Source organism: Chlamydotis macqueenii, chromosome 11 (genome assembly GCF_036417535.1).
Source record: "Chlamydotis macqueenii isolate bChlMac1 chromosome 11, bChlMac1.mat, whole genome shotgun sequence".
Lineage (NCBI taxonomy): Eukaryota > Metazoa > Chordata > Aves > Otidiformes > Otididae > Chlamydotis > Chlamydotis macqueenii.
Window position 1 is genome coordinate 21,843,270 of NC_141566.1, and position 15,286 is coordinate 21,858,555.

General features: G+C 61.9%; 1 protein-coding gene across 2 annotated transcripts in view; it reads right to left on the reverse strand.

The window, feature by feature from the left end:
- The window catches only part of NALF2 (NALCN channel auxiliary factor 2), a 30,175-nt gene extending 17,086 nt beyond the window's left edge, over positions 1 to 13,089 (reverse strand). For both annotated transcript variants that reach the window (XR_015259714.1, XM_086756483.1), the window contains exon 1: positions 12,325 to 13,089. Coding sequence is in view for 1 of the 2 variants with exons in the window: in XM_086756483.1 (XP_086612609.1) it covers positions 12,325 to 13,089 (765 nt within the window). In the remaining variant the exon portion in view is untranslated. The remainder of the gene's footprint in view (positions 1 to 12,324) is intronic.
- Positions 13,090 to 15,286: the final 2,197 nt, after the last annotated feature.

Here is a 15,286-nt window from a genome sequence, read left to right on the forward strand (position 1 = left end):
CTGCTAATGAGCCGCTCGGGCACCTCTCCAAGCTCTGGCACATCAGGATGCAGCGCGGGAAGCAGGACACGCACGGGGGGAGAGAAGAGCCCCCTTGGATGGCAGAGGATTAAGGGAATGCTAATGTCCACAGCCGGGCAGGAGGAGTCACAAACACAACTGCACTGTCCAATTACCATTGTATTCAATTACTGCCGCCTGCAATCCTGACATTAACAATGCCAAGCTTTTTAAAGAGCTTTGTTTTTTTTTTTTTTCAAATTAGCTTTGCTATAGGCTGTTCTAACATCATATCTGTAACAGCTGGGTTTTGGTAACTCCTTTGATAGTTTTGGAGCTGCGTTGTCCCCACTTTCCCACATTCACATGCCCTGGTTTGAGGTGGGGGGCAACCAACTCAACCCCAACCCCAGCAACTGTGTGTGATTATTTTTTTTGTATTGTTTTTAATTTTTTTTTTTTTTTATATAACGTTGACTTATGCCTGGTGATGACAGCGCTGGAGCCGCCAATCCTCCGTTTCACAACCAGGGGAGGCGAGGGCCGGGGCACCGCTGCCCATTGTACCCTGGCACCGTCGGGCACGGAGGGGAGGCAGCGCCTGTGGCTCCGGACACCGCAACGGAGGCCGCCAGTGGGAACGGCATGGGATGGGGATGGGCGCTCGGCGGGAACGGGGCCGGCCGCACGCAGGCTGTGGGGTGCTGGGAACCCCAACCGCTCGCCAGAGCCGGTGTTCCTCAAGCGCTGCTGGAAACACCGCACGGTGCGGCCGGACCAGCATCCTGCCTGCTGCCCACTGGGGCTGGCTGGCACATGTCGGGCACTCCGGTACCCTGCAGCCCACCCATCTCCGGGGTTTGTTCTCCCATTAGTTTTCCCCCAGCCATCCTGTGCATGACGCCAGTTTGCATCCTGGCTCATCACCCCACGCTGCGACCACGAGAACGGGCACAGGGGAGGCTGTGCTGGGTCCGGCACCGACCAGGCTCATCCTCAGGGAGAGTCCTGGGCAGGGGAACCCATCCTGTGCTCCCGCAGCCCGGGACCAGACCTATCCCTTGAGCTCATTGCTGAGGTCACTCCTAAATTACCCCGAAGCCACGTAAGTCAAAGCTACCCGTTCACAACACCTTAGTGACTCCATGAAGCTGCTCACAGCTTTTAGCATTTTAAGTTTTAATTCCCAGTTCTTGGATTAGAGAGGCTATCTGAATGCCCCTTCTTTTATAGGAAGAAAAAAAAAAGCCTCCCAAAATAACACCCCCGCCAAGCTACTCAAAACAAATCTGAGACACACACAGCTCCCTGAGCGCTCGTCTTTCAGCGCTAAGAGCAAACAGCTTTCCAGCTGTTACAGCTCTGCGCACCTCAAAGCCCAGGTACCAACCCTACCGCGCTGAAGTTCCCTACACCGCGTAGCTCGGCACCTGACCTGGGAACTCCTGGAGCAACGGAGAGAACAAGCATCTCAGCCTCGGCACCTGACCTGGGAACTCCTGGAGCAACGGAGAGGAGAGCAAGCATCTCAGCCTCGGCACCTGACCTGGGAACTCCTGGAGCAACGGAGAGGAGAGCAAGCATCTCAGCCTCGGCACCTGACCTGGGAACTCCTGGAGCAACGGAGAGGAGAGCAAGCATCTCAGCCTCGGCACCTGACCTGGGAACTCCTGGAGCAACGGTGAGGACAGCAAGCATCTCGACCTGCCTCTGCAAAAGCTCACACACCTGGGGTTTGCTGGCGTGTGGGCAAGGGCAGCCCCGGGCACCAGTTAGCGCTGCCGGCTCCCAGCCCGGGGACGGGCACATTTACAGGCTCGTTTCTTCACTGATCTGCTCACCGCAACTGAGGGCTGCCACGCGTCTGTGCTGGGGCAGAGGCCAGGGAGAAGCCCGGCCTCATCCCCTCATCCCCGCAGACGCAGCTCTCGCTTTGGAACAAACCCAGGAGGAAGAGCCCGTAATCGCTGTTTGTACCGAAACGGGGAGCATCCCCTGGAAGAGCGGCGCTCGCGATCTCGCTCCGGACACCGGACAGCCCTCGGCAGCGCTGCGGCCGGGACTGCGCTGAGGAGACACGACCCTTGGCATCCCAGCACGGCTGTGCGGCTGCATCTGTTACACAGCAAGCATTCCCTGCGATCCAGCCACCCAGCTCTGCACAACCGCTCCTGCGGACCCCGGCCCACTGCAGCAAGCTTTTGATACCGCATTGCTGCTCAAAACCACTACAATTCCCACAAAATAACATTTTTGTTTCATTATCGAGCTCCACCTTGGGACAGATGCATCCTTCCTCCAAGGGAGGATGACGCCGGGTGAAGGCGCTCTGCTCGCTGCTGCCCGCAGCCCCCATCGCTCCGGCGTATGCGATGGCGGCGGCGCGTTCAGCCCCCCTGCGCCCTGGGTCTGTCCCCGCTGCTCGCCCTGTGATTTCTTCTGGCAGTGCCTGCCCACGCTCGGACGCTGTCTGGTACAGTGCGGCCCCGGTCTTGGTGGGCTGCCTGCAGGCGCTGCTGTAAAACAAATGTATTGAATCCAAACAAAACGCACATGGAGCCTGCTCCTTCTGGAAGTGTCCTGGAAGGAAGGACTGCGCCCCATTGTGCTACAGGCTGCACAACACCAGCAACAGACACTCTCTGTCCTGAGAAACGGCCGAGGCACACAATCCCGAGAGCACAGGAACGGCGGAAAGGGCCAGCGCTCCCACGCTGAGCCCACCGAGCGAGAGGGGCAACAGTAAATCCTGACCCACGGCTTTGTGCTCTCCTTTCAAGAAGGGTTTTGGCTGGGGTTTAGAGAGGAGACGGGCAGCTCGCCGGGAAGGCGAGGCCAGGACGGGAGCGTGAAGGTATGCGTGGGAAGGGGATGGACACCAGGAGACGGGGACAAACCGCCGGTGGCCGGGGGGCGAGCAGCTTCTCCTCGGCATCTGGAGGGCTTTGTCCTCCTCTGTCTCCCCTGCGAGACCGCACGGCCGGAGCCCAAGGAGGAAGGGTGTCCTGGGGCTGGGGGAAGACCCAAGGAGACAATGTGGATGGGCTGGGGGAAGCATCCTCTCCCGAGTGCTGCTCTCCCACAGGAACCCGTCGTGCAGCAGGAGCTCGGCCACAGGGAGAGGGAATCCAGAGAAGCATTCGCCAGCATCCTCCCAACAACTCCTGGGGGTTTCAGAGTGCCTCGGAAGGCGGGAGGGCTCAGCCAGGCAGGCTCAGGAGCGGCGATTTCTTTGCAGTAGTTGCATTAGCCAGCACGGCTCCGGAAAGACGCGTGCCCATCACTCACCTCTCCGTGGTGAGGCTAACCAGTGGGTTAGTTAGCAGCCCAGTCTGCTATCAGCCCAACGAGCTAAAAAGTAATTAAAGACCGCTATGAAGCTGAAGATGAACGCGATGGAGTCGGGACAGAGGGGAAGTCGGGTCCCTGCAATCTATTAGCATCACTTGAGGAATTCACTCCCATTAGACAGCGCTGCAGCCAGCAGCTTAGCAGGATTCAAAAGTAGATTAAACATTCATACAGATAATGAGAACATCCTGTTACATGAGATAGGATATAAAAAAAAAAAAGGCTAGACACTTCAGTGCCACGAGCCATAAATTACCCACCAGCTGATGGGGGCAAGGAAGAAGTTCCTGCTGCTCACCCCGCAGTGACATAAATCTGGCCCATCCCAGCTCCCTCACGCAGCAAACAGCGGGAGACAGGAGCATCCCACCTCAGCAGCCCAGCTCCCAGAGACCTTTTAGGGTCAGAGGGAGGCGCAGAGCCTCCCACGTTAACGCTGGGCTCGTGTGGGCGGCTGCAAGGGCCTGTTACACTCAACTTGTGCGCCGATGTCCCTTAAACTGAGGGCAAATGAGCAAAAGAGCATTTCCTAGACGCTTATCACTGCTCCTGGCAGCTTCTGCTGATGGAGACAACGGGATGGGACGTGGCTCGTCTCAGACCTGAGAGCTGGAACCTCTTTTTTTATCCCTGGCTGAGCACCGCTTGCAGAAATCTCCCCCTCCTTTCCAGGTGGGGCCGTAACGCACCCGGGGAGGGGGGGAAAAACCCAGGATGACTCTCGGTCTCCATGGTGAGCAGCAGGCAGATGGCTCCTGGCCGGCACTGCTCCTCCTCAGCCTGCGGCGAGCCTTGAGGGATGCTGTGCAAACGGGTGCAGGAGGGGAGGCAGGGAGTGGCAGGCAGGGTGCTGCGAGATAGGGGGGTGAGCAAAGGAGTCGGCGTCCTTGGTAACACCGACACAGAGACCTGAACTTCCAAAGCACGGTACGGAGGTTAATTATCTCCGCAGAGTGGAGGTGCTTCCCCTGCATTTCCGCGAGTGAGAAATGTCCAGGGAGCTGCCCCACGCCCTGGGCTCGCTGCTGCCCCACGACCGTGCTCCAAGCCAGCCCTCCATCCCAGCAGCTCCGGCTGTTCCCTGACAATCCCATTCTAACAGCAGAGCCATGACCAGTGACAAACAAGTAACACATCACGGCAAATAAACGCTGCTCTCGCACACGTACACAGAAACTTCTGCAGACGCTGCCTCGCCAGCTGGGCTGCAGAGGTAACAGGGGAACACCAGGCAAAGTCTGTAAACACCACGGAGTCTAACGCCTAGATTTTCACAAGCACCTCCTCAATATGTTTTCCACAAGCCCAACTCCAGGTGCTCCAGAGAGCAGGTTTGCTCACACGCATGGCTGGGCTTAGGGCATGGGGCAGGGGAGCTCTGCAGCCCGCTAAGAGAAATGGCCTCATGGGGCCATGATAAAGATCCAAGTAACTTACAGGTGAACAGATCCCAACCACGCACCTGGAATTCACCTAGAAACTAAGGAGCAGGCAGCAGAAATCACAGGACTTTGGTGCTGTACACGCCCTGCCTGCACAAGCATCCCTCCTCAACAGGCAGGCAGATGCACCCCCTGGACACAGAGATTCCTAACCTTGGGCCGGCAGTACTTGCTTTGTGTCCTCAAGCATGAAGGCTTACCTCCTTCCACAGCTTACTTCGTGGTTCTGGGGTCATCCTCCAGCTCTCCTTGCCGCAGTGCTCCTCTTGCCCTCCCGTGCCAGGGACCACCAGCCCTCCTGCCCTCTGCAGCCTCCATCCGCCAGAAGCACTGCAGAAGCGGCCGTGCAGAGGTGAGATGTCAGCTGAGATGTCAAATCCGTGTATCCTTCACTTCTGAGGGGATAAGCAGGGCAGGCAGCATTTCCTTCTCCAGCCGGGACCAGGAGAATCAGGATGCTCACGCAGGCAGGGCTCTGGATAGCCAAAAACTTGCCAGGTGATGCCATTTCATGCTGGCTTTTTTAACACAACGGCCACATCAGCAGAGTTTGGGGGAGCCCACGCTGGCTGCGTGCACCCAGCTCCACTCCTCCCTCTGACATCCCGGGGATCACAGCTGGGAAACAGGCTCTGGGGAGAAGCCAAGAGCAAAAGCCAAGTGAGGAAGAGGAGCAAGGCCGGGCCGGTCGAGCCTCCCCAGGCAGTAGCTCTGCCCACCGGAGCTGGGGCTGCGGGCAGCGTGGACAGATGGCCACTTCTCGCCCAAGCAGCCTCCGTGTCTCATTCACAAATTCGCTGTCCCTGAGTCATTGCCCTTCAAACGACAGCGGAGTCGAGCATCCTCTGCGTGGAGCCAGGCATGAGCCGCATCCTAATGGCATCCCGGTGACAGCGGGAATAGCCCCTGGCAGGCAGGTACGTCCTGCGCTCCCGCCTCCGCTGCCTGCCGGCCCGCTGCTTCCCGTCCTGGCGGGCAGCTCTGGAGCTGCGCAGCAGAGGAAAAGCCCTGTGTGGCAGCTGTGGAGCCAGGCCTGGGGTTGCGGGACGTTTTGATGAGACCCCGCTGCCTCCTGGGCTCTGGAGGGACTGGGGCTGCTGCGTGCGGTCCTTGGGGCTCCCAGGTGCTGAGCCCTGTGGCAGTGCCCGGGGTCTCTGCCACGGGGAGAGGCCAGGCTGTGCGTGGTCCCTGCCGTGCACAAAAAGCTCCTTTCTTGATGCAAAAGATGCTTGTCCTGGACAGGAACCATGTGAAGCACTCTGCGTGGGCAGGTCCAGCGTGTCCTGCATCATTGTCACCTCCTGGTGTCTGGCTACGGGGAAGGTGCTGCCTCCTCTCTCCTGGCAGCGCAAGGATGCTCGCAGGGCCTGCAGCTGGTGTGACACCAGCAGATCCCTTTGTCCGTGGGGACAGCGCGTATCGCTGCCTGTTACGAACAGCAGCATCGCAAGCCGTCCCTGATCTGGGCCAGCCCAGGCAGCCGGTGGCGATGGATGTGTACGGCAAGGTGGGCCGGAGGGAGGTGTCTCATTTTACCAGGTCACACATTTTTGCCGATACCATCGCACAGGCTGCTGAGCTCAGACTCCCGGAGGCTGCTCACACCACGCAGAACCACGGCACGCCGGACGCTTTCCAAAAGGCATCGTTAGCTGCTGAAGTATCGCAGCGCGCCTCTGCTGCTGGAGCTCGGCCCGCTTCTCTGAGGAGCTCGCTCCACGCCACTGGTGAAGCCCCCACGCACACCGCGCTCCCGGGGACGGGCACACACGGAGAGGAACGCAGGCTCGCAGGCATCCAGTGCCAGCGGCCGCAGGCACAGACGGGAGCACAGGGGCACAGGAACAGGCGCTGGCGCCTGCGTCACTTGTAGCTACTTGGTGACAGTTTGATGGAGACAGATCTCTCGCCCTCCCTCGCGCTCTTCCCTGCACCATTTGCTGCCTTGCCTGTTGCTGCGCGGAGACCTGCTGCCTTTATAAACTCCTCTTTTCTTTTCCCTTAAGCACCGCCGACAGACATTAACAGGCGAGGACTGAGAGACAGCCAACCAGCCCAAAGCGGGCAGCCAACCACCACCGAAATCAGCAGTAAATCCACCCCCAGTTCACACCACCACACCGCAGCCCAGCTCAAGCGCTGGAGGGGAGCGCCCCACAGCCGCTGCTCCCACCCCAGGCTGCTTCACCCCACAGCAACCACGTGGGTCCGGCCGCCAGCCCACCGCACGCCCCCGGGCATCCTGAGACGTCTGGACCCCAAACCACACATGGGACTGTCCAAACACCGGCTCAGCATCCCCCTTCCCTGCCGGCTCGCAGCGCTTCCACGCATCCCAGGCACTGCTGGAACCTTTCTGACACCTCGACTTTTTTTGTTGTATTCCAGAGCAGACTCCTTTCATCAGTCAGTTTTTGGTTCCTTTGTTTTTTGGTCTTTGATCTCTGTTTTCAAGCATCTCGGTGGCACCTGACACAAAGCACAGGAGCTGGGCCACGCCAGAGGCTGTGCCTGCAGTAACTGCACACCTGAACCCACACGTTCCTTTCGTGCGAATTCTTCATACAAAAACCCACCAAACTTTGGTGAAACCACTTCTGCTGCGGCTCTCAAGGGACCTCCCTCCGCACGTGGGGCTCCGTGCAAGGAGCCACCCTGGCTCAGAGCCAGAGTGCACCAGATCGAGCAGCATTTTGGATAAGCCCAGCCCAGAAAAACTCAACTCGAGCTGCTTTTGTGAGGGTAAAAGGCTGCTTCGGTTCCCCTAAGAGCCATCCCCAGACCCGGCGCGTCCCTGGGACATTCCTCTCCCAAAGCTCCGGGTCCCAGCACGCCTGGGTCTCCAGAAGACGCTCCACAGGGAGGGATGCTCAGCAGAGATGGAGAGCACTTTTGCTGTTTCTGGCTAAACGAGAGCAAGAAACCAGGACCCCTGCGGGGTGCTGAACCCGGGCACTGCAGATTTTCTCCCCAGCTGCTCGGCGCGGGCTGCGCCAGGCACGATGCCGTGGCACCTTACAGTGGTGATCGGCCTCCGTCTATCACCACATCGCCTGCGCGCCCACAGCAGGGAAACACCAGCACGTCGCTAAAGCCTCGGGAGTGAAATCCTGCCCTGCCAGGCTCCCCGAGACAGGCTCTCTGGGAGGTAACGGGAAAACCAGAGGTGCAGAACCAGATCTGGGCAGGGTCACAGCAGGATTCAGCAGCCGCTGGCCCACGCATGCAGAGAAACCCCGGTAATCTAATATAATTTGAGATGCTACAGGTCCTGTCCAGCCTCGCCTTCCCACCAGCGCTCTGTTACCAGCCCTGGCCCTGCAGCTCCTGCCTGTCAGTCCTCCTCTCTCCACAGCTTTGTTTCTTGTAACCTAATGAGTCCTTAATTCAGCAGGCTTGGTCCCATAGATCTTGATTTGCCCTAGTACGGTAGGAGAGCTCTCCGTAGCGGCTGTTAGCGAGGGAGGCAGTGCTCTGCCTTCACAGGAACAAACCTCTCATCTGGCAGGGGCTGAGCTGGAGCCCAGCTGCTTTCTGCCTGCTCAGAAAGAAGGAGAAAAGGCACAAGCCAGCCATAAGCATCCCACAGGGCATCAATTTGCAGGGACGGGGATTTCTTCCTGCACTAAGTCCCGCAAAACCTGAGCCGACAGCTCACGCGCTGCCAGGGCTGCCACTGCCCCTCGTGTCCCGAGGGACATTCGGCTGCACCATCCACGTCCCCAGGCCGTGACCTCCTCGAGCCCTTCTGAAGGATGCTACCAGCGTGTCACCACAACCGCTCAGTGCATGAAGTTCATCGTGTCTCGCAGCGACAAAGGGTCGTGCAGGAAAAGGGGAGACGGAGATGGCAGGCAGCTGCTGCCAACTCAGAGAACGAATTTTCCCTCTTACCGGCAGAAAAACACAAGTATTTTCCACCTCTTTTACGCACATCACCGCTAACCAGCGCCACGAGTCCACTCAGGTCTTCTTCACTGCAAGAGGTGAAATGCATTTCGGCAGATGAATGGACCTCACGCACCCGCTCCGTCCCCTCCCTCCCCTGTTTGCACGGTGCCAGGGACGCTGCCCGCGAGGGGCTGCGAGAGCCAGCCTCCACGAAACCCCAGCAACCGCAGCGTGCAAACAAACGAGCAGCCCGAGACACGGATTTGCACATTTCACTGCCTCCCAGCCACAGGGATTTCTGCTGGCAGTTGTAGGAATAGTTAGTAAAACATTTTCAGAGTATGATTCGGAAGCTGGCAGCACCGTGCAGGAATAACAACAACGGATGCAGAAAGTGGGATCTGCCCGGGAATTATTTCCGAGCAGAAAATAAAAAGGCCTGGGAGAGTATTACAGCAGTGAGTAATCTGAGCAGCTCAGTTACAGAGACCCCACCATTTCACGGCGTTTCTGTCTCCCGCAGCTCCCAGGGAGATTTTGGCCCAGCCTTTCCTGAGGGAAAAGGATCCGGGGTCTGGATACTGAGGATACCGCTCGCCCCCTGGCAGCGCCCGCCTTTTCCCCGCTGAGCACAGCGCCCCAAAACCGGGGGCAGCCCTCAGGATGGTTTATTAACAGGGAAACGGCGGGACTCGCGTGTCTCCCGAAATCAGCCCACAACGCTCGGCCGTTCCCAAGTTTGTAACTCGGGGTCAAACCTGCTGCCGTAAGGAGCCGGCTGCTCCGCGGGGGCTGCTGTCGTTTTACAGCAGATGCAATAGAGACAAAAATCACCGGGGCCGATTTGGCTGCCGAAGAGCTCCGTGTGCGCTGTTTATTGAGCCGCACTGCTCCTCGGGGATGGAATTACAGGGGGATACGTGGCTCTGCAGAGGGAGGCTGCGTGCAGGTGAGCTGGAGCTGCTTTGCTTCCCCGCCTCGTTTTTCCAGCTGCTACTACGGAACAGGAAGGATGCGAACAGGAGGCAGCACTAACCTCCCACGGCGAGCGCCGTCCCCTGCCCCACACACTCACCCGGCCCCAGAAATATTATTTAAATCTTGCTTACCCAGCTGCAAGGATTTCGCGGGAGCCTCTCGCTTTGGCTGAGCTCTCTGTTCCGTTTTCCTCCTCTCCTGTTTCACTGTCATTTGCTCTCATGTGTTGTTACCATCGAGCGGCAGCTCTCTGCCATCGCTTACAAGCGGCTATTCACACGAGCAGCACGCAGCCGCAAGTCCCATCGGAAAATGCAGGATTATCCAGCATCCGGGTAGGAATTACTAATTCAGGCTGCTTTAAAAATCCCGCCAGCCACATTTTTCCCACTGCAACGAGTAACGGCAGCCCCCGCTGAAGTCCAGGGGACTCAAAATCAGGCCAAAACCCGCCCGTCACCACCACACTGGATGAGTTCGGCATTAGCCTCATTTCACAAACGGGGAACAGCCACTGAGGCGGCAAGGCTGGGACTCGCCGCGCTGCAAGTCTAAAGTAAGGCACCTAAATACGCGCTGAAGCACCTTAAATAAGTGGCCTGGTTTCCACGAGAGACTGAAACGAGCGGGAGCTGCAAGGGCTCGGGGGTTGCTGCGCGCAGACTTGGGCGCCCACGCTGGAAATCTCCTCGCGGGTGGCCCAGGTGAGCGCGTACAGGTTGGCCCTGCCGCTCGCGCCCTCCTGTTGCTTCCCGAATGCCGCATGTGAAACGGCAAAGCCAGTGCTCACAGATGCTCCAAGAATGCACCCGGCGATGTGACAACGCAACAAGTTAGGAGGTCACTAACTGCTACCTTCAGCTGCTGCTACCTTCAGCTCTGCAGCTTCTACGCTCCTCTCCTGCTTCCTCATCAAGGACGTTAAGCCCAGGGACACTCAACAAAGACTCATCTGAGCACAGCTCTGTTTCCGGACACGTTAGAGTCCATGGGGACATCTCCTTGCCCTAGACCCAAAGGTAATGACTATTTTCTCGATTTTCTTTGGTTCTCTCTCTGGGTCTCCGTACCAGCGAGCACAAGCAAGTAGGACTGGGCAGAGACGGACACCAAGCCTGAAGTGAGGGCACCTGTACGCGCTACCGGACACGGCACAGGAAGACCCTGCCTCTCCTGGGCCCCCGGGAGCGGGAGCAGCACAACGGCGGGCGGCGCCGAGCCCCTTCATTCGCCACGGCAGGACCAAACCACTCGGCGCGGGCTGAATACGATGTACCTTTGAAACCGCAGGGGGAATTTGGGCAAGCAGATTGTAATTACCTGGCCTGGCACCGGCCCAGAACGCCGGCACTAGCTCCTTTCCAAAACTGTCTCCTTACAACAGCGATGCAGGAACACGGGCCTGAGAGCGGCGGCCAAGATCTCGCCGTCGTGCCCTTGGTGAAAGACACCACCTCGGTGTCCCCAGCGCCGTGCCCCGGTGCTGCTCCCGTGCTTTTCCAGGAGATGAGCTCCGCACCAAGCGCCGCCCGCGTGCCACCACAGCTCCAAGCGCCCCTCAAAACTCTCCCAGAACAGCAGTGGCCAAGCCCCATCCTGCCCCCGGGGGATGCTCTGCCACCATCCCTCTGCGGATGATGCCGTAACACGCCCCACTGCCTCTCCCCCAAGACATGGCTCCGAGAAAGGGAAAGCAGGTTTAATTATGGAGACCATTACGCTTCCCAGAGCCCAGTGTCCAGAGGGAGCGCGCACAGGTGAGCCAGGCAGCTCGGAGCAGGCAGAGGCTGGAGGAGCCGGGGTGCCAGGGCTCCTGAGAAAGCAGTGGACCACCCAGCAGAACCGCGCCGGGCTCCAGACGGAGATGCGACCGCGGCTCTCATTTTGGAGAGGAGACGGCACCAAGCTGAGGCTCGGTCCGACTGATGCTGGGGGAGGCAACCCATTTGCCTTCGGAACACGGACCGTGGCCCAGGGCTGGGGAACCCCGGTGACGCTGTGGGGAACGCCGAGGGGGAGGCACAGCCTGGCACTCCCGGCCCGTTTCCCTGGGCAGAAGGGGCGGAAGGGCTGGAAAACAGCTGCTGCGTGCGGGAAAGGGGCTCCGGCACGCGGTTCATCTCAGGTCACCGCTTGTCTACGCACCTCGGTTTAACGACAGCCGGGCAGAGCCCTGGGCTGCCCCAGCCCTACGCAGCACCCCTCCGCGGCAGCAGGCTGGAGGCAGCGGTGAGGGGCCCCACATTTGCCGTGGCTCGGCCTGCGTGCGCACGGCTGCACGCGTGTACACGTAACGGGGTGCGGGCGAGGCTGGGAGGGAGTGGGGTGTCAGGAGGCTGCGTGTGCGCGGACGGGCGTGAAGGGCTGTAGGAGCGCACGCACGCTCAGGCCAAGCCCCGCTCTGCCCTCGCGCTCCCACTGCCCCGTCCCGGCTGCTCCGAGGGCTCTGGTCCCACCCTGCTGGCACCGCCGGACTAGGCTCGGGGGGCAGAGGGAGACCCCCCGCCCGTGAGCGGGCAGGAGCGTGGCTCCCGCAGGTGCGCAGGCAGTGGTCCACAGCACCCTCCCGCAGCTGGGACCCCCGGGGCCACGGGACAGCGCGCGGCTCGCCCCAGGCTGCCCACCCAGCGGCACGGGGCGACCCCGCTGGACCTCCTCCTACCTTGCAGTCCGTCAGGCAGGATCTGACCGAGTACTCTTCTGATTGCAAGTACTTCTCCAGCAAGAGGTCGAACTCCTCGTATTTTTCCTGAGCGTGTTGGTCCAGCCGCTGGTACGCCTGGACGCAGCTGCTACAGGCCTCCCCGCCCAGCGCCCCGGCCGCCGCCACCATCAAGTCCACCATCAGGTTGTCCACGCTGCAGTCCAGGCCATCCGGGCCGGCCATCTCCCGCAGCAGGTCCCAGATCGTGTAAGTATCACAAAAGGAGAGGTTGAAGTTCCTAAAGTAAGCCTGCAGGAAGGTCCTCTTGGAGGAGGGAGAGGCGAAGAAGGGCGAGGCGGCGGCGGGGGGCGAGCGGAGGGGCGCGCCGGCCGGGGAGCCCCGCGGCCGCTGCAGGGCCAGCAGGCGAGCGCAGGCCGAGTCCAGGTCGCCGCGGGCGGCGGGGCAGGGAGCGGGGGCCCGGCTGAGGTTACCGAGCAAGGCCTCGCAGCTGCCGCCCGCCGGCTCGGCCGCCAACAAGGCCCTGGGCCCGCGGTTCCGAGGCCGGCCGGCTCCGCTCCGCTCCCGCGCCCGCAGCTTGGCCCCGGCGCAGAGCCACAGATGGTCGGAGAGGAGGACGGTGAAGAAGAGGAGGGAGGCCAGCGAGAGGCGCCATTTCTGCGCCCGCTCGGGGTCGGCCACCGGCTTGTCGCTGCGGCGCGGGGCGCAGCAGACCGCCCCGCCGGCGGGGCCCCCGCGGGGGTACATCCAGGCGCCGCGGATCATGCTGCGGGGGCGGCGCGGCGGGGAGGGGGCGGCGGCGGCGGCGGCTGCGGCGGGGGGGGGCCGCGCCGCGCTGCCGCCGCTGTCACCTGCGGCCGCCTCGCCGCGCTGCTGCTGCTGCTGCTGCTGCTGCCGCTGCCGCCGCCGCCGCCGCCGCAGCCGCCGCCGCCGCCTCCGCCGCCATGCCCGCGCCCCCGCCTACAGGCCGCCGCCTCGGCCCCGCTGCCGCTCCCCGCCCCGGTCCCGGTCCCGGTCGCGGCGCAGCGCCCGCCGCTCGGGGGCATGCCCCGACCCCGCCTCACTCGGCTTTCCGCTTGCCCGTGGGCTGCGCCAGCTCGCGGGCCCCGCCGCGCCCGCCGGGCCCCATGCCCCTCAGTCCGTCGCCATCTTCGGCCGCGCCGCCAACACCTTGAGGAGCCGCGCCGCCCTGCGCCTGCGCGCCCGGACCCCCCCCCCCCAACCGCCTCTTCCCGCCGCCCGGCACGGCCCGGCCCGGCCCGGCCCGGCCCGGCCCCGCCGCCTCCCGCCGGGCCCCGGCGGCGGCAGGTGCCGTGGTGCTGAAGGACAGCTCCGCCCCGCCGCGACCGGAACCGGGGGGCAGCGCGGGGCCCTGTGCGGGCAGCGGGGTTGGGCCGGGGAACGGGGCGGGGGACGGGGGGGACGTTACCGGCGGAGGGGCTGCGGGGTGCCCCGCCAGACGGGCACGGCGGCCCCGGGGTCGCACAGCTGTCCCGCGGCGGATGGACCATGGATGTCTGTGTGTGTCCCCTCTGTCCCAAAAAAAAGCCCCCAACGATTCCATTTCTGGGTCACTGGGAGGGAACTCTGACCGGGCACCAACGCTCCCGGGGAACGGCGCTTCTCTGTGTCCCAAACCCTGCTGGCACCCGTTTCTCGGGCTCGTTAAACGGCTTACCGGGAGCAAAAAAACAGAGCTCTCACCCAAAATCCTCCTGCAAGCCCAGCCTGCTCAGAGGCTCCTTCTCCATCCACCTCACCCTTGGGTGCTAACCTGGCTGTGGGAACTGGTTCCGGCGTTTTTGGGGGGTTTTCCATCAAGCTCTGTCCCAAAGCGAGCCAACTCCTTCGCGGCGCCCAGCTGTGCCCGCAGCCCTGCAGCTGCTGAGGTGCTGGAGCGGGTGGTCCGGGCTCCCTCGGGATGGCCCGGGCGGGATCCTGCGGGACACGGGGAAAATCACCCAAAACCCTCCCATTTGTCAGCCGGACCCGTGAGGAGGGCAAGCCCCGCGGGAAAGGGGAGCTCACGGTGTTTAGTGCACGCACGGGAGGGCTGTTGTCTCAGAGCGCTGCTCTAACGTGAGTGCAACGCGTGGAAACCCTCCTGCCCGCCGCACTCCTCACCCCAAACGCCCTGGCCAAGCAGATCAGGATTTTTGCTTTGCTATGGCTGCCGCTTGGGACACCAACCCCTCCCTGCGACAGCAAGGGCCGGGCCGCTTGGCACCTGGGGGGCCGAGCTCCCACCCCTCGAGCCGCGCGGCACGCCCGGAGCGAAGAGCGCGTTAACCACGAAGGCTCCCGTGTGTCTGAGCTGCAGGTATCCAACAGGTACCTCTGCCCTGGCTGAGGCACTGAGCTGCGAAAATACCTGGTGCAGAGCCAGGAGGGGTTTTACAGCCGGAACGAACAAATGTCGAACGCCACTGGAAGTGATATAAGGAAAACTGCAGCCCAGGCTGGAGCCTGAACTCCTCTGAGCCGTGGCGCAGAACCCTGCGGCTGCCGGAGCAGGGGGCAGCTTCCCTCGGGCCCTTCCGTCCCATCCCTTCCTGCCCCGCCAGCGTGCCCGTGGCCCGGGCAGGGAGGAGGTGCACCGCACCGGCAGAGCTCGCGGGGTGCGAGCAGCGGGTGGGAGGCGTGAGGCTGCGACCGCAGGGACTCCTTGCCGCCGGGAGCAGAGCCCCAGCCTGCCCGGCAGAGCCCGGCATCCTGGTGGGAAACCAAGGTACCAGGCACGCGGGGAAAAATTCACGCAGCCTGAGCGCACCTGGGACGGGCTCTGGGCATGCTGGCAGGGACCTCAGCTGCCTACGCCGTGCTGCCTAGCCAAGAGGCAGCAGCGATCGGATCCACAATTTGGTTTTTCACACTCTTGACAGGCTGTGCTGCCAAGGGCTTCCACCTCCCCGTGGTGAGGTGCTGCTCTTTCCGCCTGGAGGGGTTTAAGTTTTCCGCTGTG